Source organism: Tetrahymena thermophila (genome assembly GCF_000189635.1).
Source record: "Tetrahymena thermophila SB210 genomic scaffold scf_8254565, whole genome shotgun sequence".
Taxonomy (NCBI): Eukaryota; Ciliophora; class Oligohymenophorea; order Hymenostomatida; family Tetrahymenidae; genus Tetrahymena; species Tetrahymena thermophila.
Genome location: NW_002476336.1, coordinates 376908 through 400719, shown reverse-complemented (window position 1 = coordinate 400719; position 23812 = coordinate 376908). Strand labels below are relative to the sequence as shown.

Below are 23812 nucleotides of genomic sequence, written 5' to 3'. Positions count from 1 at the left end.
CTTTTTTATTTATATTTATCAATATTAAATAAGAAATAATAATTTATTTATTCACTAAAAGTATTTTGAATAAAGAATTTGGAATCACAAAAATTAGAATAAAACATGTTGAAATTATAAAATATGAGATTAAAATATGTAGTAATTTAAAGATCAAAAGTTATAAAGTTTGAGCTAGAAATTAAAACTAAAAAAATATAAATAGCTTGATAATAATTTTAAGTTATTTATTTTTTCTTATTTAAGTAAAAAGTAACAAAAAATTTAAAAATACATCTAATTTTTTGTTATAAATTTATTTTAAGTTATTTATTTTTTCTTATTTAAATAAAAAGTAAAAAAAAATTTTAAAAATACTTCTAATTTTTTAATAAATTCCTTTTGGAAAATTATATTTAAGATCTAATTTTATTTGCTAAATATCATTTATAATTTTAAATAAATGGAAATTTTTCTTAATTTAATAAGTTCTTAATTTGTATATTTTAGTAAAATAATTACTCAAATTAATATAAATTTGAATTTAACACACTTGATAAAATAAAACTCTAATTTAAATACATGTATTTATCTAAATAGATAGATGAAAATTCTATTCCTTCCTTTATAATCTATTTATCAAAAACAAAATTACTGATTTATATTGAAGTATTTATAATTTTAGAATAAACTTAACACTTCCACGAACCAATTTTTGCATTTAATATAATTTTTTTTATAATCAATATTCATTTAGATTAAATCAGAAATAACCAGTTTATTAATACATACTTCAACTTTTTTTCATTGAAAGGAATTAATTTTATTTTGAGATAAATAATTGAATTTTAAAATATTCCTAGATTCTTCTTCTATAAAATAGAAGGATGTGAATTTCATATGATAAAAATCAAAAATTGACGTTTTCCTTCTATCTTTCTCTCATTTCTCAATTTGAGTAAAAGTGTAAGTAAGTCTGAAGGAAATACCTAATACCATGACTAGAAAAAACTTTGGTAGCTAAATATTAAAAAATTATGAAGGTCTTATAAATTCTGATGTATTAAAATGGAAAATAAAATAAAAAAAGCAGTATATACTCGTTAAAAAATATTTTTAATTTGAAGAAGTGCTATTTCAAATATTTTTAGTTTTTATCTATATTTTTTGTAATAATTAAAATAATATGATAATGCTTAATTCAAAATCCAAACAAATATAAATTCTAATAGATAATTTAAAATATGTTTAAAACATTTTTTTTTAATAAGAAATTGAAACTCTTTAAGATTAGATTAGTACATATTTTTTAAAAATGTAAATAGAACTTTAAACTTCTCTATTATTTTTCTTCATCTATTTTAATTAGTTAATGGTTTTGCTTCTTATTTAGATAAAAATGAGCCAGCTGTTATGTGATATGAACCAAACTTAAGTTTTCTTAATAGCAATGACTTGAAATAAAAAAATCTTTTTTTCTCTTAATTAAATTACATTTATAAACAATTTATCAGCTGTATCAAAAATCAAGTGGAAGCATAACAAAATTTCTTAAAACTTGTATGAAAGATATAAATAAATTAATTTTTATAAATATTCATATTATTATATTCTAAGACTAAATTATTTTATGTTAATAAGCACTTGTATGAAAATTTTTATTTTAGTACTCAAATATACCAGCTGATAATGAACAGAATTATTATTGCGCATTTAATTTGATATTTATTTTAAAAATGAATATATATTCTAAATTTTGTAAACTGAAATAGTTCATTTACATTACTTTCTATTGAATTCTATTTATGATTATATTAAATATGAGATAAATTCCTTTCATGTGTGAAGAGTATTACATAATCAACTGTAAACTAATTTGGAAATAAGTAATCTATTATTTTTATACAGTTAATAGTAAATACATAATAATAAATCAATATGTAATTTACTAGAAGGTAAAAAATCTATATATATATATATATATCACTTAATTTTTTATAAAGCTTATAAATTAGGTTTTATCTTTGCTAATACTAAAATACTTTTTGTATCTAAGATGATTAAATATTTTATTTTTTAAATAATTACAGCTAATTAATTCTCATAGATAAAGGAAGCAAAGAAATGTAAAAATAATAGAAAAAATTGTAAACAATCTTTTTTGAAGTAAATTTTGATTAAATACTATTATTTTAGATTATAGAAGATTTTTTTAGTTTTTATCAGTATAATGATGAGAAGTATAAAGAAAGGATAATTTTTACTTGTCTGAAAACAGAATTTTATGAAAAAATTTTGTTCTATTAATTAAAATTTCAAAGGCAGAGATAATTTACAAATCAATTTTTCGAAGTCACTATTTATTTGTGATTAGTTTATTAAATTACACTCATATTTCGTTTATTTTTACTTTTACATTGATTTAAAAGAAAAATACCCCCAATTTTGCAATTAAGAAATGCGAATAGATAATTTATTTTTACACAACTATAAAATTAATACTCTTTTCCTTTACAATCAGAAAATTTCTTACGTTGCAATTATATTAATTTTACTTCAATCTAACTCCCTAATAAAGACTTACTTGAGTTAAAATTGCTGCTTGAGGCTGACTAGACTATTGTGAAATTAAAGTTCTTTTGTAATTTTTTAATCTAATAAAAATTTACAATATTTTGTATTTTTAATAATGCATTTTTTTAAGTTTAAAATAATGTAAATAAATTCCTTCTCTTGTTTTGAAAGTTATTTCTAGAAACCTATAAAAAAATTGAATAACTAACTAATTGTCATAATAAGATATCCATCTTATTTCATATTTTTTCTTTGAATTTTATTTAAAAATAAAACCTTATATTTTAATCAGATAACATATAAAAATACATTAATGTTGTTAACACATAATAACTTATCTTACATTAAATTTTTTAAATTAAAAAAAGTAAACATTGATAAGGCTTACAAATTTAATATAGAAAGACAACATATATTTAAAATAGCTTAAAGTTTTTGTAATTTAAAAGGGAGTTACTATATTTATTTATTTTAAATGATGATAAATAAATACACTTAATTTCTTAATTTGCCAAAAAAAATATCTGTTTCTATAGACGAGATGGCTCATAAATTATAACGCTGGTTATTAAAAATTAATTATATATAATTTATCTTTGAATTTTAATCTCTTGACTGAAGTAATACAATGTAGAAATTATTAATTTTTAGTTCTATAAAAATTTTATCATGAAAAAGATCGAGCAGAAAAGTAAATTTTTCTCTCTATAAGAAATTATATGTGTAATATAGAATTTAGTTTATTGTAAGTTCTATAGGAATAGAGTGGTAAAAAAGAAGGTTTTATCTAGTATTCCTTGAGGAACTAACAAATTTTTTATAATTTAATATATCAATCAATCAGTCACTCTCTTAATTTTACTCAAACTAATTCAAAGTATAAATCATTTACGAATTTAATATAATTTACTTTAAGTACAAGCAAAAAAGAAACTAAACAATAAAATTAATTCATATTTTTACTTGTTAGATCTGTATTGTTTATAAATTAATCTTACAATAATTTCATACTGTTTATACTTAAGGAATTTATAGAGTCTTATGTTTATTATATGATGAAAAATCTAGCTTAATAATTAGTTATTGTACTCTTTTTAACTAAGTCTGAAGTGGGTAAAGAGACAAACAAAATTTTGAATATTTAAGTATAAAGAAGTAGGTTGTAAATGATATATAGATTTGGGTAGGAAAGTTATATATGGTTCAATGAACCAAACATTTTTTAAGTTATTAAAGCCAATAATAATTCAAAAATCAATGAAGAGAGAAGGATTTTTGAAGGATTTAGAGTGATTTTATTTAACTTAAACTGCCAAAAAAGCGATTAATGTTTGCAATAAAAGTAAATTTGAAGTATATTTTAAAAATTTTTTCATATTTGTACTCTAGTTTCCTTTTATTGATTAATATTTAGTTATATATATTGTTATTGCAGAAAAGGTTGTTTGTTTGATTAATCAAATAGAAGTAAAAAGGAAAAAGATTAAAACTTGTTTAATTTAATTGATTGTTGATATAATCATTAAAGTAAAATAAAATTTCTTGTTCATAATAAAATATAGAAAACTAAGTAAGTATATTTAACAATTCCAAAAGGGTTATTAAATATAATTAAAAATAAATATTTTAATCTATCTAAAGTTAACTTATATTAGAAAACAAACCTCAAAAATTCCTATGAACCACCCCTACTAAATGCAATCTCTTATGTCCTTACCTTACCCAAATTAGAATATGTGTTTTTATATAAATAATAATTCGAAGCTAATAACTCCACAAAATAGCTTCTAATCAGCAATGCCGAATAACATTTGCTCTTAAGCAAATTAAATCAACATTCAAGCTTTAAATAAGCTTTAATACCATCCTATTTTTTCATAGTAAAATTACTAGCCAATTCCCCAACAAGTAATATATAGCAACATTGAATTGGATAACTAGTAAAACTAAGAACTTCCTATTACATATCAATAATAAAATTATAGATTTGGTTCCTTCAAGTAAAATTTATAACCTGATTCTTCTTATTAATATGAAGCATTTTAAATGAAATCAAGAAAATAACCAGCTCAAACAGAGCATCAATCTGAAAACAGCGTATCAAGGAAAAAAAAGTTTTCTCATTCAAGCGAATAGGTAAAATATAGTAATAACCATAGTTGCTTGATATCTGAAAGCTAGATTGGAGATATTACTTGCCAATCACCATCTTAAAAATCTATAAAAATTAGCAAACCTGATAATGAAATTACTTGTAATTCTGAAAAAAAATTTAAATAAAAAGGAAATTGCTCATCGTTTTAAACATAAAAGCAAGAGTATAATTCAGAAGAAAATGAACAAACTAATTATATTTAAAATAACAGAGAGATTAGTATAAATAACGAATATGATAATTAAATAAAAAATTAATAAAAGTCATAATAAAATACCAATACAATTAAAAGGAAATAGATACAAAATAGTAAGAATTAAAAGCAGTAGGTGTAGTTTGAAAATTTAAATTCAACTAAAAATAATAGTTAATCAAAGAAAGACAACTTGTTTTAAACAAAGAATGAATTTGAATTACCCATCAATTAAAATTGCATAGAATCATAATTTATGACTCAAATATAGCAAGATAATAGCTATTTAAAAGGAAAACAGGATAATCGTAAGAATGGCAAAGCAAACAAAAAGAGAATCCAAAAACATTTTTAAGATATCCATAGTGATAACTAAACTAGCTCGAAGGACAAATTAGATTTAATCAATTCTTAGCCATCTATTTTTTAAGCAAAACTCGAAGAATAAGAAAATCAAAATAGCCAGCTCGAATCTATAAATAACTTTTCAGTACAAAGTTAAAATTTTTCTTGTAAATTTTAAAGTTAATTAAATAACCACCAAATTAGCAACAATAGTGAAAATGCTTAAAATATAGTTAATACACCCAGCGCCAGCGCGGACTGTAAACTTGACTTTACTTGTAGAATGAATGAATTTACTGAAACCGACTCTGAGCAGTAAAAGTAATATTCAAGCTCTTAAGAACCACAACTAACTAAAAAGTACTGTAAAATTAGATTTTTATCTGATTCATCACCAGATGATAAAAAAGATATGATAAAGATTAATAAATAGTCCGAGGTAATTATCATCTGTTCAGTGAGGCCTAAAGATAAAATAAAGAAAAGCAAATAGGATTACTACAATGATTCAAATTACACAAAGAACCTCCTTAAGGGGTTCCGTCGTTACATGAAGCGCTTTACCGCAGACCAACTCATTTTTTAGCAATTTTAAATATATTTCACAAATAATTAACTTAATAATGAGTTTATTTTAAAACTCTTTAGTGACAATGAGTATTCAAGCTATTTTAATAAATTCTTATCTCAGCCACCTCACTGGTGGATCTAAGAAGCAAAAATCAAAGATGTTGAAAAATAAATTAATTTTTTCAATCTATGTAAATAAAAGAAGATAAACCATATAAAAACTAAGCGTAAAAGCTTCGAAAGACCTTAAATATATTTTATGTGATACAAATCAATTATTAATTGAAAATATAAATGATAATTTATTTATTTACTTTTTAAAGTATTTAATTTAAATAACTATTCAATATTGTTTACTAATAAAACCCAAGTCATTTAAAAAAATAAAAATAAATACCCCTTTTTTTTATGAAAGTTTTGATGAAAGCATATAAAATATTTTTATATAATGTATGATATATATTAAAAAGTTTAAAAGAAAAAGTAAAGCTTTATTTATTTATTTATTATTAATTGTATCATTAATTTTTATAACCTTTTTATTTAATTGATATAAAGAAATGATATTTTTAGAACAGCTTGAATACATATCAGATAAATTTGTTTTTTAATTGATATCATTCATAATGGAAGATATAAATTTATCCTTTTTTGTAAGAGCTTGTTCTTGTATAGGAATAATTATTAGGCTAGTAGATCTAATTTAAAAAGCTGGCTTTATAAAATTTATCAGAATATATTATTTACTATCATATTTTTAAAAGCTTCTTTTTTTTCACAAAAATGATTATTTATGTTTTCAAAGAATAATTTATTAATTATATTTGTTATTAGAACCTCCAATAGTTATGAAGACTCTTCATTATCAATAAAACAATAAAACTGAAATATTGTACAAAAGGAATCAATAATATTTACTTCACAGCTTATGAAGCTATTATTAAATTTAATATTAGAAACTAAAATTTTTAAACAATTAACTATAAAAAAAATCTAATAAAGTTTATCTTTACTAAAATTTTAAATGATACTTGATGTTTTATCAAATGATACTCGAAAAATATTTAACTTAAATATTATAAAGAGAGTTTTTTCACAATAAAAATAATTATTTAACCAAATTTTTAATGGCCTCTAAGAGTTTTTGAATTATTTGCTTAAAATTTAACTATTTAAGTGCCCTTTTTTTGTGAATAAATGATCTTTTTTTTATTAAATTTCACTTTTAATTTTACTGTCCTGAATTTCAGAGAAAAAAATAATACTCTCATTGTCACTATTTAAACAAATATAAAATAATTTATAATTAATTATATTCTTTTCAGAAATTTTTAATAGTATGATAAATCTAACTTATAAATATTAATTCAAATTTTTTATATTTGTTTTTATCAATAATTGACCATAATATACTATATTTATATAACTCAATCTATTTTTGCTAGAAACTTTCCTTATTATTTAAATAATTTTCATACAGTTAAAAGATAAAAACTTATTTAAAAAGTTTCTGGTTACAAATTTTATTGATAAGGTTGCAAATGTTGGTGTAATCTATAGATTAATAAAATTATTACAAAAACAGTGTATTTGTCCAAATAAATAAATAAATATAAAACATTGTAAATTTAAGATGTGTTTTTAAGGGTCATTTTTTCAATAATAAAAATAATAGCTTTAAATTTTAACCAATTTTAAAATATTATTGGCTTTAGATAAAATAGAGTATTATATAATGTTTTTGATTGATATACAGTTAAATGAACACATTTTGCTGTAAATAAAAAAAAAAAGCAGTTAAACAAAGTATATAATCTAAATTAATGATAAAAATATACTTCCTTCTTATTTTTAGATTTCAGAGTAATTAAAGTTTCACTGTAATTTTTATAATTTGATTAATAAATTGTTTGAAAACCTGTGCGTTTTTATTTTTGCTTTAAAAAATGGAAACTTTCCAATAAATATTTTTAAAAAAAGTTAACAAACTTTTATTATCTGCACTAAAATACTTTTCAAGAAAATTTATATGAGTATTAGAGATTTTTTGTAAAAAATAAAATATATTCTTGAGTTTATTGTTAAATAATTTCTACATTTCTAGTTAAGAACTTTAATAAGTTTAAAAATTTTTTTAATTTACAAAAGATTGTAAAATTTTTATGTAAGTCATATAATTATATTAATTCTTTTCCAAAAATTGGTATTTAGTTTTTCAACTTTGAGTATATTTTATAAAACCCAAATGATTATTGATTTAAGCTTTCATTAAATTGAAGACTGTTGTTACACTTTACTTAGAAGCTTAATACTGTATTTTTAGGTGAATTTTAATACTTCTTAGATTATAGATTTATGATTAATAGCTTGAGTTTCGCTCGATTATTGTATACATAATCAAGGTTATTCCAAAAACTATATATATATTAGTAAGCATAATAATTGATTTTAATAAATTCTTATAGAAAAGGTCGAGTACTTTCTAATTTAAATTATTTTGCCAGAATTCATTAAATAGTTAATAAGTAATTAAACTTTTTGATATATTTTCCACCTGTCTTTTTGGTGCTATCTTAAAAATTAATTTTTCGGGATGTAACAATCGACAACAAGGAAAAACTTTCTAAAATGCTATCTTCTTCTTGTTTTTAAAGCTGGGGAGCTTAGAATGTAAACAAAACGGTTGCAATATAAACTAGCTAGCTAGCTTCTAAATATTATTTTTATCACTCCAGATATAAATTATTTTTTATACTTAATTTTCATAAACTAAATATCAAAAATTTAAAAAGATAAAAAGCAATTCAAAAAATTAATCTTCTCATAGATTCTTCAAGTCTCTTACTAAAAGTTTGATAATCAAACAAATAATCACAAATCAATACTAAAACTTTTAGTTTTTAATTTCAAAATAATTTTTCTTTGCTCACTTAAATGAACGCCTTATCCTTTCCTTCTGTGTCCAGAGCACCAGAGCCAACATTTTCAACAAACTAATTAATAAATCCTTAGATTAACTATTAATAAATTCCTCTTTACTACAACTTGATGGTCCCTAACATGCAGTCAAGCTTTCAATAACAAATTATCATGCCTTAAAATTTAAATAGCATTCCAAACAATTCTTAATAATAACAATAAGGATTTTAGTAATAGTATTTTTCTCATATCTTAGAACAAAATGAATAAAAATAGTAATAGCAATTAAAAAAAGCCTAACTTATTAATAATTTACAACAAAAAATAAATTTAATGAGCTAAATTTTATAAATTTCTTCTGAAGAAATAATTTCTCTTATTTAGGATAACATTTGCATGTGTTGCAGAAATTCTCTCACAGATAAAAATTGTTTGGAGAGCAACTAAGAATCGATAGCTGAAAAAGAAAAATTATTTAATTTATCAAGTACATAAATCTCACAATAATCATTAAAGGAATTTCATTCTAATTAATCTATAACCCATTAATAATAAAACAACAAGAGTTAATTAGATAAATAGTCTGAAATTAATAGACATCAGGATACTCTTGTTATTTAATTTGATAAAAATCTAAATAAATTTAGAGACTCGATTACCTCTAAATCATAAAGAACAACCATTTCAAACGAAATTAATAATAAATGCTTTGAAGGACTTAATGGTTTTTAGTAAGAAAGCTATGACGAGCAAGAAAATGATACAGATTGTAGTAAAGAAGAGTCTAATTCCAAAATAACCCTTTAATAAAATATTAATCACATGATGAACTCCTAGGCTGAAAAAGCATCTAGTAATTCAACTCAGTCTTTCTATGCATAAATTAAAGTTGAAGCCAAGGAAGTCAGTCCACTATAAACTCAAGCCAGTACTCCTTAGGTTCAAGATATCATAAACCCTGAGAAAAAGTAAGCCTAGTACGCTTTGTTGAAAAAGGGTATCTAAAAGTAAAGTAAAGATGTTATTACTAACAAAAAGAAACTATATTTTTTGAATACATCTGAATAAAAAGTCGACGATCTAGACATGTAAAAATAACAATAATAATCAAATAACTTAATTTCCTCCACCTTATGCACATCCTTATAAATATAAAAACCACAATCATAAACTTCCTAAATATCTTTAAACTCAAACTAAACAATTTTCAAAATAAATGAAATGAATTAAAAATACTTAGCTCAAGTTGCTTTTGATGATGACGATGAGTAAAATAAGCAAAAAAAAGAGTACTAAAATGATAGTAACTACACCAAAAACCTTCTAAAAGGATTCAGAAGGGTAATTATTAAAAATTATGGATCTAACCTTGAATTCATTTCTGATTTCAAAAAATATTTTGACTCATTTTCTTTAAATAACGAATTTATTTTGAAGCTCTTCTCTGATTCACCTTATTCTGTTTACTTTTCTGAATTCCTTTAAACTGATCCCTCTTGGTGGATGAAAGAGGCTCGTATAAAAGATACTGACAACTAGCTCGAGTTCTTTGAAATTTGTAAGAGACGTTAATTTTCTTTAATCCGCACTAAGAGAAAAAAATTCATCCGCCCTAAATTAATTTGATCTAACTAAAATTAGTTAGTAATTTGCAAATATTAGCATGATCATTAAAATAGATTAAAATTTACTAAACCATTTCATATATAAATATTTATAAACTACCACAAAATGGTATAATAGAGTTATCATTCCAACTAAATTAATATAATAAAAAAAAATATCAATCAATATCTACTCTAAATATAAATATGATACATTTAATTTGTTACATTGTAAAAATATTGTATAAATAATTCATACTTTTATTTACTTATTTTACCACCAAAAATTAAAATATTATTCAAAAAGACACATTTATTCTATTTTTTAAGTAATCAGCAAAAACTGAGCAAACAAAAAAACAAACATGTTTCAAAAAACTGTAGGATAGAAAAATTAACTTTCGTTTTATTTTCATAAAAAATTTGCATGATTGTAAACAAGTAGAGTAATTTGTAAAATAAGTTGTAAAATTAAATAAACAATTATTGTAACTCAATACAGTTTACAATTTGTTTAAAAAACTTGGATTTTTTAAATAAACAAAAATAAATTTTTTTAATAAATAAAAAAATGTAATATTATTCTATTAAGTTTACATTTATTTTCTTGAAAAAATATTAGCAAATTTAATATAAAAAATAACAAAAGATTTCTGTATTTAATATGTTTTCACACTTATTATCTCATGATTGTGATTAAATTGTTTTTTATCTAGACAATTTATTTAAAGATGGTGAAAAAATTAAATCTATTAACTGCATATAAATAAATCCTTTTTAGTTTATTGAAAAACTCTAAATAATTAAATGAGGTAACTTTTTAATAGAAATTAATTTCTAATAACATTAAATTTTCCTTTGCTATTTAATATCTTCGAAGTTTTTAAATGTATTATTGGGTATAAATTTATAAATTGAATACTGAAATTTCTTCGAAAGATTCTTCATTTTTTGTTTAAAACTTTTATTGATTTATAATATTTTTTAAATTAGATACAAGCTGAAATATTTTATAACATAATCATATTCTAATAGCATTTTTATAAATTTCAATTGCTAAGTTACAAACTGAAAAATATAAAAATCAATCAATCTAATATAGATATTTTTACAGAATGATGCTTACAGATATAGAATATAGATAATTTGCTTAATATTATGTATTATTCGAGCAAAATTACACTTTTAAAAACATTTAATCTTCAGGTAAATATTATGAAATAATTACTAGAAGTATGAACTTTTTACCCAATTACAGATAATTCAAGCATTAAATATAAACAGAAATTTCATAATTTTGTAAAAGTATAATTTTGTTTATTAAAATGATCATAAATATAGTAATTTTTGCATTCAAGTTTGTCATTTTTTAATTATCAAATTTATGATTTATTCATTTCCATCTATGATTCAGTCAGTATAACTTTCAAAATTATTTATTAAGAAATAGTATCCTCTACCACAAATGTAAAAGAAAATTATTTATTTGATAAGATTAAAAAAATATTCTATAAACAAAAAGATTAAATTATATTCTTACATCATTCAGTAATTAGCACTTAGCAAAAAAATTTTAGCCTAAATTATTTAAATTTTCAATATTAAAAGTAAAATAAATGAGTTGATAATTATGATAGAAAATAAGATGAATGGATGAATGAAATAAAATTAAAAAATTATAGTTTCCTAATTATTATTCTGTATAATAAATTTTGTCGATTTTTAATAATGATATTTTCTATTGAAATAATTTGGAATAGTGTTAACTAATTTAAAAAAAGCATTTATCAAATTTTACACCTATTTTACTAATATCAGGTGTAAAAATAAATTCAAAATAAATTCACAAAATGAAAGTAGATTTTTATTATCTCAATGTAAAAATATGATGAATTAAATATTGATAACAATATAAAAAAGGTTTTTGTTTGTTTTATTTGTTTATAATGAGTGATTTTTGGATTATCTTTGAATAATGATAATTTATAACTCTTAGTTTCAAATGTTTAAAAATAAATGTGATTTATATAAATTTAAATGAATAAATTTTCATTTCATTTACTTAATGATAAAGTTTTATAAAATTAAAAATATATGAGCAATTTCTTCGTTTCAGATTATTCTGAGTAAAGTTAATATAAATAATCATAATTATTTATTGATTTATTAGCCTATTGAAAATTATACTCTTTCTAAAGATCATCATCTATATTGTTCATCAGTTGTATTTAAAAGTGATATTGCATAAAAGCATACAAAAAGTAAGTTATTATTTGCTTTAACTGTTAAAAACCACTATGTTTAAAAGAAATAAACCAATCAATTTGAAATTACCACAGCCATTATTATGGTATTTTATTTATGATAATGAAATTAATTGATGATAACATTTCATAAAATATTGAGCTATTAGTATATTATAATTTCCAACACCTAAAAACTGATTATGATAACCAATTAGTTTTACACACATACAACCTTAAAATATACCTATAAAATTTTGAAAGTAGTTTTTGAATTATTTAAAAAATGAATTAAGATTCTTACTTTAATATAAAACAAAAAGTCTATTGCTTTATAGATTAAAAATTTTAGTTTAAATATTACTTATTATTATTTGAATAAACGTTTTAATATTTACAAAAATTGTTTATTGTTTAAAAATTTTTTTAAATTTATGATAGAGAAATTTCCTATTTAAACATTCAAATTTTTCTTTCAATCCAAGTTTTCTTAGTTTTTTAAAAATTTTTTTTATTTTTTCATAATTTTAGAATAAGACTTTAATTGCTGCAGAATGCTCTCTAATTCTTTTTCTTTTTTTAAGCAATAACAATTAAATATATTTCTTAAGTTAAATTACAAATTTACGTTCTTTTTTTGGGATATCTAACTATAATGCTTCTCTGGATGACTTCCTTTTTTGAATTTTATTTATATTTGAAAAATTAGCTAGGTGATTAATCCTATATTGTTTATTTATGATTTATGCTGGTGATTTAGACTATTATTTTACTGGCTTCTAAGACTTATTTACCAAGTCTTTTTCTTCCATTTCAAGCAAATACCATTCATTCATTTTACTTATAAGATCTTGATTTTCTTTCTATTCTTATTCAAAATGCTTATCTAATTGCTTCAGCTATTTAAGTACAGGAGAGCTTTATTCTAGTTTTTTTATTATAGAGTAATCGCTAATTGGTTGATATTAATTTGGACTTTAATTAAATGTTTTGCTTGGTTTTTTAATTGGAGTATAATTCCTTTAATTTGAATACTCTTACTTATGATATTATTAATAAGCTGAAGACTATTCTCTTCTTGATTATAAACTAATTATTTTATGGATTAATTAATTAATTCTTTCTAATTATTTGTTAAAATTTACATATTAAAATTTGCTACTATTGATGATTTGTTGGTTTCAGGAATTTCAAATGAAATTTTTTATGGAGATGATACAAGCTAAGAAGCTAGTTCCCTTTACTATCTATTTCTTAGTTAAATATTATTTAATTTATCAAGGTTCTGTTATCTCTAAAACTCTATTCTATTTTAATTAATTGATTAGCGCTTTGGCTGATCTTTGAAAATATATGATTTTTCATCTTAACTGCTAGTTTAGATAGCTTTTAGTGAATCTGTTGCTGAAATTTCTATTATTGGATTGTTTATCAAAGATCTTTATTTGAGATGAGATAATTAAGGTGATTTATATTCTATTTTATTCAAATTTGAATTTTTTTCCAAAATAGAAGTGGTGATTGGTTTTCGTTGGTTTGGTTTTAATTCAATCTCACTAAAGTCATTAATAATTTTCATAATGCTTCCTTATTTTTTTTCTTCAAATTATGAATAATTAATAGTTTCACTAGAGTCATCATTAAATTATTATTCTTATTAGTTAAAATTCATTTTATTATTATTATTAAACTCATAATTTTTTTTTTCTTCTAGCTCTTCAATATTCTAGGAATTCCTTTCCAACTATCTTTGTTTAAGTTAATTAATCTTTATCTATTAAAGACTATCTATACTGTTTCGATATTATTCTTATAATATTAAATAATTTTAATTATTTTAGTTTATAAAAGGAGATGCGATTTAAGATTTTGATTTTATAGGATTTATAGATTTTAAATTCATTTAAGGTGCACTTTAGTTGTTATCATAAAAAGAGACTTACCTTGTTTTTGGTTTTTTAGTACTTATTGGTTAGGGTTCTTCATCATTATAATATTCTTTGAAATATTAATAATTATCAAAAGATTTTTAATGATTTCGATGAGGAATGTATTAGGATACTTACTCTTCAAACTAAGTGTTTTTAACAATTAACTTTTCTTTTTAATCAATTGGTTAATATTAATTGCGTGGTTAGACGGATTTATTCCTTTTATATCTCTACTCATTTTGTAGTGAATTGTAATATCTATTATCCTTTAGCTAGGGTAAATGAAAATCTGTTTCGTCATTAGATTCTTTTTCTTCATCTAAAAACCTATTTTCATTTATTTGTAAACTATGTTTACTTAAATTAATATGCATAATTTATGTATCAGATACTTTTTTTTAAGGTTGTAGCTAATTTTACTCTTCTTTCTACTGTTATTTTATATTCTCCCATAATACCCTTCTTCATTTGAATACTCCTCCTCATCATTTGAATCCATTTACGTTTAGCATTTTCTTTAATTCCTAACGTTTGTTTAATCATAATAATCATTACTAACAGGAAATATAATTATTTGATTAAAATAAAAATGAAAAAAACTCACTTTTCAACTTAGCTATAATCTATACTTGAATAGTCTATTGATATCAATTTTATAAAAATATTATAAAAATTTAATAGTCTTATTTAATTATTTTACTTTACATTATATTCTGAGCATAGAGCTGCTTTAACATAATTATGATAATTAACTTTTTTAATTACCTTATTTACCATGTAATATATATATTGATATTTTATCATCATCTGTTAATAAAACTTGATTAATTAACACTTATCAATCTCTTTTAACAATATTATATATTTATTTAGCTTTACACAAGCAAGATATTCACTGTAAATCCTAAAAGTAACCTAAATACTTCAAGTTTGAAATTAATTTTTTTTTCTTCTTTTTATTATTCATATTTTAATAAATTAAAATATTTTTTTATTCAAATAAAAAATGATCATCCTAAAAAAATATATTACCGTTAATTTTTTTTTTAATTTGTTTTTTAGATCTCTAATTTTATCTAATTTATTTGATTAATAAACTATCTTATTCATTCTTTAAAAATTAATTTTAAAATGAAAGTATTTAAATTCAACAAATATCTTAAAAAATGTTAATCAAAAATATTAGCTATAATTAATACTTTAGTTTTCCAAAATATGATTGACTGGACTAACAATACTTGCTTCTTAAGAAAGAAATCTTTTACTTATAACTTAAATTCAGATTTAAATACTACTATTAATTATTTATCAATTAATTATCGTTTAATTTTTGTTTGCTTTAAACAATTTCTCATTAAAATACAATTTTTTATTTCAAATATTAATTCTTCAAAATTTTCTTAAACGAATCAAAAAAATTTTTTTACACTGATTTATAAATCTTAAAATAATAGTGATTATCATAAAAAAAACTAAAAAAAAATAGGATAGGAAAAATATTGCTTTTTGTTTGCATATAAATATAAAATTTTAAAGCTGGAAATTACAAAAGCTAGAATTTAGGTTAAAAGTTAAGGTGAATGAGTTAAGTAGAGGAATTTTAGTTTCTAAATGGTGGTAATTTGTTGTGTTTTTATAAAATAGTTGGCTTAATTTTTCTATTTACAAACTGATTATTATATTAGTAAGTCTTAAGTTTTAATCATATTTCAAAATCAAACAATTAGAAAAAATCATTTTCTGCTATGATGGAAAAGAAGAAGCTGTAGAATTAAAAAGCTTATCAGAATCAGGATTAATAAGAGAAATTCTCATATAGCATCCCCCAATCTCTCCATAAAATGTATTTATTATTTATTTAATATGAGTAAAGCATAATTATTAACTAAAACAAGCCATTAACAGTAACACTTCCAAAATGGGTAAGTCAAGAAGTCTTTAGCGTATTCAACGACTACATCAGAAAAAAAAATTTAAATTCATGGGGTGATCGTTCTATATAATTGACTGACTAGACACTGTAGAGATTGTTGTGGTAATCAAATTTAGAATTTTAACCTAAAAGTTTAAATTGAAATTAAACTGAAACAATAATTATTATAAATGATTAGATAGATAGATACTTAACTAATAATATGCTTATTGCATGATATAAAATATTAAAAATAAATCTATTTTATGAAAAAGGATGGGCGATTACTTTTAAATAGATGACTTCTAGTACAAATGCATAACAGATGTGTTAATTCCAAGGATCAGAGTGAATAATTGTTTGCTCTTCTTAAACGAAGCGTTTAAGAAATTAAAAGCATGTGAAGATAGCTGCGATATATGGTACATGCTACTAAATACAGGAATGAACTTTACAGCCAAAAATCTTATTCATATATTCAAAAATAACCCTTAGGAACTAAATAAAATAAATAATAAAATTATGGAAGAAATAATAGAGAGATCACTTAAGTATTTCAAAAAAAAGCAAAATTTTGATTATAAAGATATGGTCGATGTGATCCTCTATATACGTAATGTTTAGGATTGCTTTGAGTTACTTTTTGTTTAGAGAAAGAATATAATAAATAGGCGCATTAATTGTAAATATTTTTTTACTTTTTATAAATTTAACTGATTTTTATTTTTTAAGATTAAAATCACCCTAGCATAAGCTGGAAGCTTTCTAATATAAGTTCAATAATTAATAAAGAAACAAATCCTTTTAAATTCAATGAATACTAATGGAAGTTAGTTGCAAAAATGGAGGATGATAAAATTACTGGAAAAATTTTAAGAATTTATTTAAAATTAGAATCAAGTATTTAGAGCAGCTCGGCTAATAGTCAATCAGGATAAAACGGATCTAAATCTCGACAAAAAGCAGTAGAAGCAGAATCTGCAAGTGCAGCTGCCAGTAGCGATAATGATCCTTCGAAAGATCCTTTCAAGAAAATTATAGCTATTTACTTTTTACTAAAATTAAATGATAAAGAATACTCTACAAGCTTCAATATTAAGCACATAATTATAGAAAGAGCACCTTAAATTTTGTTGTGTGAGTTTGAAGGCTAGTAGCTAAAATCATTTGAAAACAAGAAGTTAGAATTCACTGTTTATTTGAACACTGATTACATTTATTCACTCTTGTTAAATTATATTGCAAAATCAATTGAATCATTTACAAGTAACCCTAATTTTAACATGATGTCAGAGGACGACATAGTCGCTATAGTAAAATCTCTACCTTTTACTCCAACTCATTAAGAAAGAGCTTTCCAGATAGCCTAAGTAATAGGTAGATAATAAAAATTTATAAAACTGAAATATATTGAAATATATATTTTTAATTAAAACAAGTATCTTAGTAAAATAATCCCATCACTAACGTTGTAGAGCTTTTCAAAGCGATAGATTATAATTCGATTTCTCTTTAAAGCTTAAACAACTTTTAAAATTAGAAGAAATTTAGAATTACACCAGAGCTAAAAAAATTTATGGATGGAGAATTAAACAAAAAAGTTAATGGAGGTTCTTCAAGTAAACAACAGATATCTTCTTCTTCTAATATTAACCTTGACAGTAAGAATTTCATTATTAGAATTATTAATATCATTTAATAAATTTTTTTTAGCAACAAGCTTGAGAGATTAAAGCAATGCCGAAGTTTTCTAGAATCCAAACGCATTCGAAATCCAAAAAAGAGACACAGAAGGACCAGCTGATTCTGACGGTTTTACTTTCAACAGACCAGAAAATGTAAATAAAGAAAAATAAACATTTTAATATAAAATATTAAAATATAAAAAGAATTTCAGACAATATATGCAGAGAAACGACTCTTAAGATATTCGTAAAAAAACTTTAAGCCAAGATTAATTTGGAATAAGAAGAAATATTAGTGAAGACTAAAACTCAAACTTGTACAACTTTTCATAAACTCCATCAGGCTTTGGGTTTGGATAAGAAAGGTCAGGTTCTTAATAAGACATGCCAATAAATAAACTTGATAAACTAAAGAAAACTCCTTCAACAAATAATTGTAATCTTTAAATAGAATAGAAATTAAAAATTAAATCATTTTTTAAATTTCAAAAGCTATCCCTGAAAGTCTAGGATCTCCTTTCCCACCTACATACACGATGGGTTCTGATAATAAATCAATGTCTTAATTATGTAAAAAACTTTAAAGGATTATAAAAAACTTTTAATTTTTATCTCTTTCTTAGAAAATAGCAATTTCAACAGTAGCCAAAAAATGCAATTATTAGGATCTCCAAGTGTGAATGTTTAAAATAATAAAATAGGCCCCTTTATTCAACCAAATCTGCAAAATTAAAGTTAGATAAGTTAATAGAACAATTCCATGAATTTCATAAAAAGCCCCCAACAACAATCTGTGTAAGCTAACTCTCATGGATCTCCTTAAATGTAGTAATTAATAGGATCATAGAATATCTTAGGTGGATCAGCATTTAAATAAAATTAAATTCAACCTCCACATAGACCATCATCTTCATAATAGTAATCATAAGATCAAAACCCTTAAAATTTTGAAAAAGAAAGTAGAAAAAGATAGCTATTTAATGAGTTAGATTTAAAGAAATATGTTCTCAATTAAAATTTACTAAATGAACTTTAAGATATTTCTATTTTTTGAGGTAATAGCAACTATTTTATTCAAAATAAATAAACAAATAAATTAAATTAATTAAATTAATAAATGCATTTATTACAAAATTAAATATGATATAAAGCTATATTTTATTAAATTACATTTTACTTTATGTTATTCATTCCCTTAAATAGGCAAACTTTTTTTTGTTTATCAGTTAAATTTAAATTTATAAATTAAATTAATTTATGATATTCTAATTTACCAAAAATTTATTTTAACAATTGTTAAATCCATCAAAATATTATTCATTTTTTGTATTGGAAACTACAACTCTGCAAAAGTTTTTAATATCATATTATAATGGAGTGCATAGGAAAACGCAAAAATAATTATTTCTTTTATTAGAAGGTAACAAATAAAAATATTAAAATTTTTAAAAAAATTTTAATAATTTAAATAAAATATCTCCTAATCTAAGATATTATTGAATAATATATTACCCCCTACTTTTCTTAAATAAGAGATTTAACAGTATTAATTGTTAATATATTATAAAATATTAATTTTATATAAATTTATTGAAAAATAAATTTGACCTCTTGAAATAATTATTTTTATTAATTTAAGTTAATTTCCAAAAAATATTTTAAGCTTTTATTTTTTAAAGTAATATTTCAGAGAAAAATTATACAAATTACAAATTTTTAAATAATTATCTAAAATCAATTTAAACAAACTAAAAATGATGTTCTCATTCTTTTGAGTTCAAACATATTATACTTCAGATGAATTTATTTATGCTTTAATTTTAGATTTATTTATTTGCAAAAGATGCTTTAAGAGTTAGCTATAATTAGAAAGGAATTTTATTTTTAAGTTTATCTTACTCAAAAATTTTAATTTTTATAATTAGAGTAAAAACTAAATAAATAGATTTATTTATTTAACTTAAAAATAATCTACTTATTATAGATTGAAATTATTTATAAAAATGAGTTCATCAATCAAATTTAACTAAATTTATTGTAAATATATGTTTGATTGATATTAGCAGTGAGTGAGTATCTTAAGAAATTTATAGCCTTTCATAAAAATAAATTTTTTTAATTTATTCTGTTAATAAGCAAATAAATATAATTAATTCAAGCAAGTATTTTAATTTTAAACTTTCAAAATAAAAACAACATTTAGATTATTTTTATGAAACAAAAAATTATTTATTTGATGGCAAACAAATTTTATTAATTTACTTATTTATTTTGATTGATTAATTAATTAATTCATTTTTGTTTAAGATATATGTGATTCAGTCATTTTTTTTTTCATATTATAAGAAAAGACTTAATTTGAATCTTCAAAACAATTTATTTGAAAAAATATAAACAAATCTTTGTAGCAATAAATAAAATATAATTACTTTAGTATTTAAATAATAATAACTAAAGCTTATTAGCAATCTAGCTCGATTCATTCTCAAAAGCAATATACAACTTTAAAACTAAATTTAACACTTTAAAAGTAATGTCAACCTATAAAAGTTAGGGATTTGGTTAACAACCATTTATAATTTAATAGACCGAATTATAAAAAAAAGGGAATTAAATTATAGACTAGCGCGAGTATAATTACAATGGTTTCATATAAACAAGCGAGGGATAAGAAAATAATCAAATTAAAAGGAGTGCTCCTCCATAGTCATTTGCCAAGTAAGATACATTTTAGCCTTCCAGCTCAGCTTATTAACCAGGAGTCGCTAATATTAGTTAATCCTAAACTCCTTTTTAAGTTCAATCTTAATTCTAGAGTGCCGTATTGAATAAAACTACAGCGTAAAATTAGTTAGCATAAAACAATCCTGCTCCTTTGGCCAATTAAATGATAAATCAGTCTTAGTAAGTAGGATATAAACCTTCAAACATGAGTTAATACTAGAATTAAGCTTATTAAGATAATTAAATAGGAAATAGCTAATACAGAGTTATTTAATAGAGAGATCTTAATTCATAATATAGACCTTAATCAGCTAGTAATTAAGGTATAGGCTAACAAGCTCGTTTAGATAGTAACATTCCCTACGAGAGATAATCTAATCAATATGGTTAAAATCCTGTCATTGCAAACCAAAGCATAGTTCAAACTGCTAATGAAGGTATATATTCTCAAAGAAATAATAATGTATAGTTTAGCAGTAATAACTTGTAAATAGAAAATTTAACTGCTAGAGTACCAGCTGCCCCTTCAGAAATAAAAAAGAATTAAATTATAAACCAATAAGAATATATAGAAAATAATAACCCAAAAAGTAATGATTATCACAAGCAAGGAAGTAAATTTCCTCCTTCATAATCTTATTATAATTCTGCGTTACTTCAAGAAATTAAACCTGCTGATTTCAATGAATTTAATGTTGAAGAGTAATAGAGTCTTTTTCATTAATATGCATAATTCTTTTTTGCTTGCGGATACCAGCTCGATTCGTAGATTGGAGATGAGCAAACTTTATAAATTTTGAATATGGTAATTAATCATCGTTTGATTTTATAATTATAAAAAATTTCAAATTATAAATTTTTCACTGAACATAAATAAATAAATAAATATTTATTTATCAAATTAAATTTTATTGATAAAAATTTATTCTTTTTGATTAAACGCATTGAATTATTTGCCAATAACTTATTTTTGCATCAAACATTTTTATTTTAACAAAATCAATCAAGCCTTCAAACTAATTTGACTTAGAAGTACTACAACAAATTAAAGATGAAGCTAATGTATAGGATAATTACACTGTCAGATAGTTCTTAGACGTTTATATTAAAGCAATCAGTGTTTTAGAAAATAGAATGGATCAATAAGAAAAAATGATTTAATTAGCAAAGGATAAATTAAATGAACTCATATAACTTTAGGAATAAGCTAGAATAAATGAGTAAACTAACCATAATCAATAATCAACTCTTTACATAGAAATACAAAAAGCAAAAGGGCTTGATAGGTAATCTTAGTACATTACCCGTATTTAATTCGACATAAACCAATACACAGAAACTAGAAGAAGCAACTTTTCATCTGACCCTGTGTTTGATGAGGAATTCAAATTGTAAATAATTTACATTTTAACTTATTATTAATCTGATTTTAATTTAAAGAAAAATTAACAACCCTAACTCTATCTTGACTTTCTCACTTGTTGATGCAGCCACAGGAAAAGTAGTTGGATATGTTACTTAAAAATTGAAATAATTCTTCCACCAAAAGAAGATTGATGAATGGTATATTTTAGAAGACTAAGGAGGTGCATTAGGTGATATCACCAAACAAATTAGTATAGCTATTTAATGGGTTCACTCAGAGAGATTATATTATGAAAATATTTTAAGAGAAAACGATTATTTCGAACCAATTATCAAAGATCAAGAGGAAAAGCTTAATGATACTATTGAGTTATTAAAAATATTAAGGTAGCCCTTCGAAAGAGATATTGAAGCATTTAGGTTAGAATAAGAAGATCTCTAGTAAGAGAAGAAAAAGAAATCAAAAAAAAGATCTAAACCAGAAGTGCCTGGAGAGTAACATGTTGAGGAAGAAGGCAACTGTTGGACAAGCTGTATGGCAATATTTGAATCAGATGAAGAACCTAAAAAGGCATCCCTTAAAGAAATAAAAACCTAAGATCATGGATTAGTGGCATTTGAAAATTAATAATAGGATTTAAATGTTAAATAAAAAGAGTAATAATCAGATTTAGATGAGGCTATAGATTTTAAAAACAAGCTTGTATATATTTATATCATTTTATCTGCCGCAGTCTGCTTCTTCAAACCCAATTTTATTGATGTAAATATTTTAAATTTCAATTTAATATTTTTAAATTATTTATTAAATAACAAATAAATATTTTTAGGTTTGTATTTCTTTAATACTTCAATCAGATATCTTCAAGTTAAATCCCCAAAATTGCAATAGATTATCCATAGTATTACTTTTATCTCTATTTTTCGATATCCTATGGATGGCTTTATTTACTTCTAGTTGGTTTAATTATATGCCATCTAGTGGTTTTAACATGATTTTATTCTTAATTCTGGAGATAACTATGGCAATAGTAAAAGTAATTATTACTTTAGTATTATAGAAAATTAAATTGGAATAGACTTAGAATTAGTTAAATTTATAACAACCTAACCCATATCCTATGAATAATAATAATAATTATAATAATAATAACCATTAAAATTATAATTATGCAGCAGCTCTTTGATAAGCTGTATTATAGTAAATATATTATTTGGGATGGTATTTCTTTCACGGATAACAAAATATCATCTTTTTTATTTATTTTGAAAATGAATAATTTTTAATTACTATGGTGTATATTGTAAATAAATATTTTTTATAACATATTTTTGAAACTAATTAAAAAAATAAACTAACTCAATGTGAAACTAAGCAATTTCTGTATTTTTAACCTACTTTCTAATTTTTTAATAATTAAAAACTTAAATTATTTTTTGAATTTATTTGATATTCCTTCATTTTACAAATATTAGTTCATAAATAAAAAGGAAAAAAAAAAATTTAAAAAGCCTCTAAGCACTTATTTTATTTACTATTAAGAAACTATAAAAGCTTTAGAGTTATATTAATGATAGAATATTGGCATGCAATTTATTTTAATAAATATCTA

General features: G+C 21.8%; 5 protein-coding genes across 5 annotated transcripts; 4 read left to right on the top strand and 1 right to left on the bottom strand. All coding sequences in view use genetic code 6, as the record gives it.

The window, feature by feature from the left end:
- Positions 1-4230: 4230 nt before the first annotated feature.
- On the top strand, positions 4231-6081 carry TTHERM_00471660 (hypothetical protein; the record flags this gene model as incomplete). The annotated part of the gene is made up of 1 exon (XM_001033050.2): positions 4231-6081. The coding sequence occupies one exon, from the start codon at positions 4231-4233 to the stop codon at positions 6079-6081; it is 1851 nt and encodes a 616-aa protein (XP_001033050.2).
- Positions 6082-8750: 2669 nt separating this feature from the next.
- Positions 8751-10361, top strand: TTHERM_00471650 (hypothetical protein; the record flags this gene model as incomplete). The annotated part of the gene is made up of 1 exon (XM_001033049.3): positions 8751-10361. One exon carries the CDS (start codon positions 8751-8753, stop codon positions 10359-10361), a length of 1611 nt encoding a protein of 536 aa, XP_001033049.1.
- Positions 10362-13057: 2696 nt separating this feature from the next.
- On the bottom strand, positions 13058-15277 carry TTHERM_00471640 (hypothetical protein; the record flags this gene model as incomplete). Its single annotated transcript, XM_001033048.2, has 6 exons — positions 15214-15277; positions 15118-15151; positions 14906-15037; positions 13728-14840; positions 13211-13671; positions 13058-13155 (listed from the first exon to the last, which is right to left on the bottom strand). The coding sequence occupies exons 1-6, from the start codon at positions 15248-15250 to the stop codon at positions 13058-13060; spliced, it is 1875 nt and encodes a 624-aa protein (XP_001033048.2). The 5' UTR covers positions 15251-15277.
- An 816-nt stretch (positions 15278-16093) lies between these two features.
- Positions 16094-19164, top strand: TTHERM_000471639 (C2 domain protein; the record flags this gene model as incomplete). Its single annotated transcript, XM_012798711.1, has 10 exons — positions 16094-16130; positions 16241-16356; positions 16409-16548; positions 16701-17107; positions 17158-17802; positions 17865-18086; positions 18139-18263; positions 18315-18546; positions 18603-18680; positions 18734-19164. The coding sequence occupies 10 exons, from the start codon at positions 16094-16096 to the stop codon at positions 19162-19164; spliced, it is 2433 nt and encodes an 810-aa protein (XP_012654165.1).
- Positions 19165-20475: 1311 nt separating this feature from the next.
- Positions 20476-23386, top strand: TTHERM_00471630 (C2 domain protein; the record flags this gene model as incomplete). Its single annotated transcript, XM_001033047.2, has 4 exons — positions 20476-21639; positions 21843-22225; positions 22275-22962; positions 23030-23386. Exons 1-4 carry the CDS (start codon positions 20644-20646, stop codon positions 23384-23386), a joined length of 2424 nt encoding a protein of 807 aa, XP_001033047.2. The 5' UTR covers positions 20476-20643.
- Positions 23387-23812: the final 426 nt, after the last annotated feature.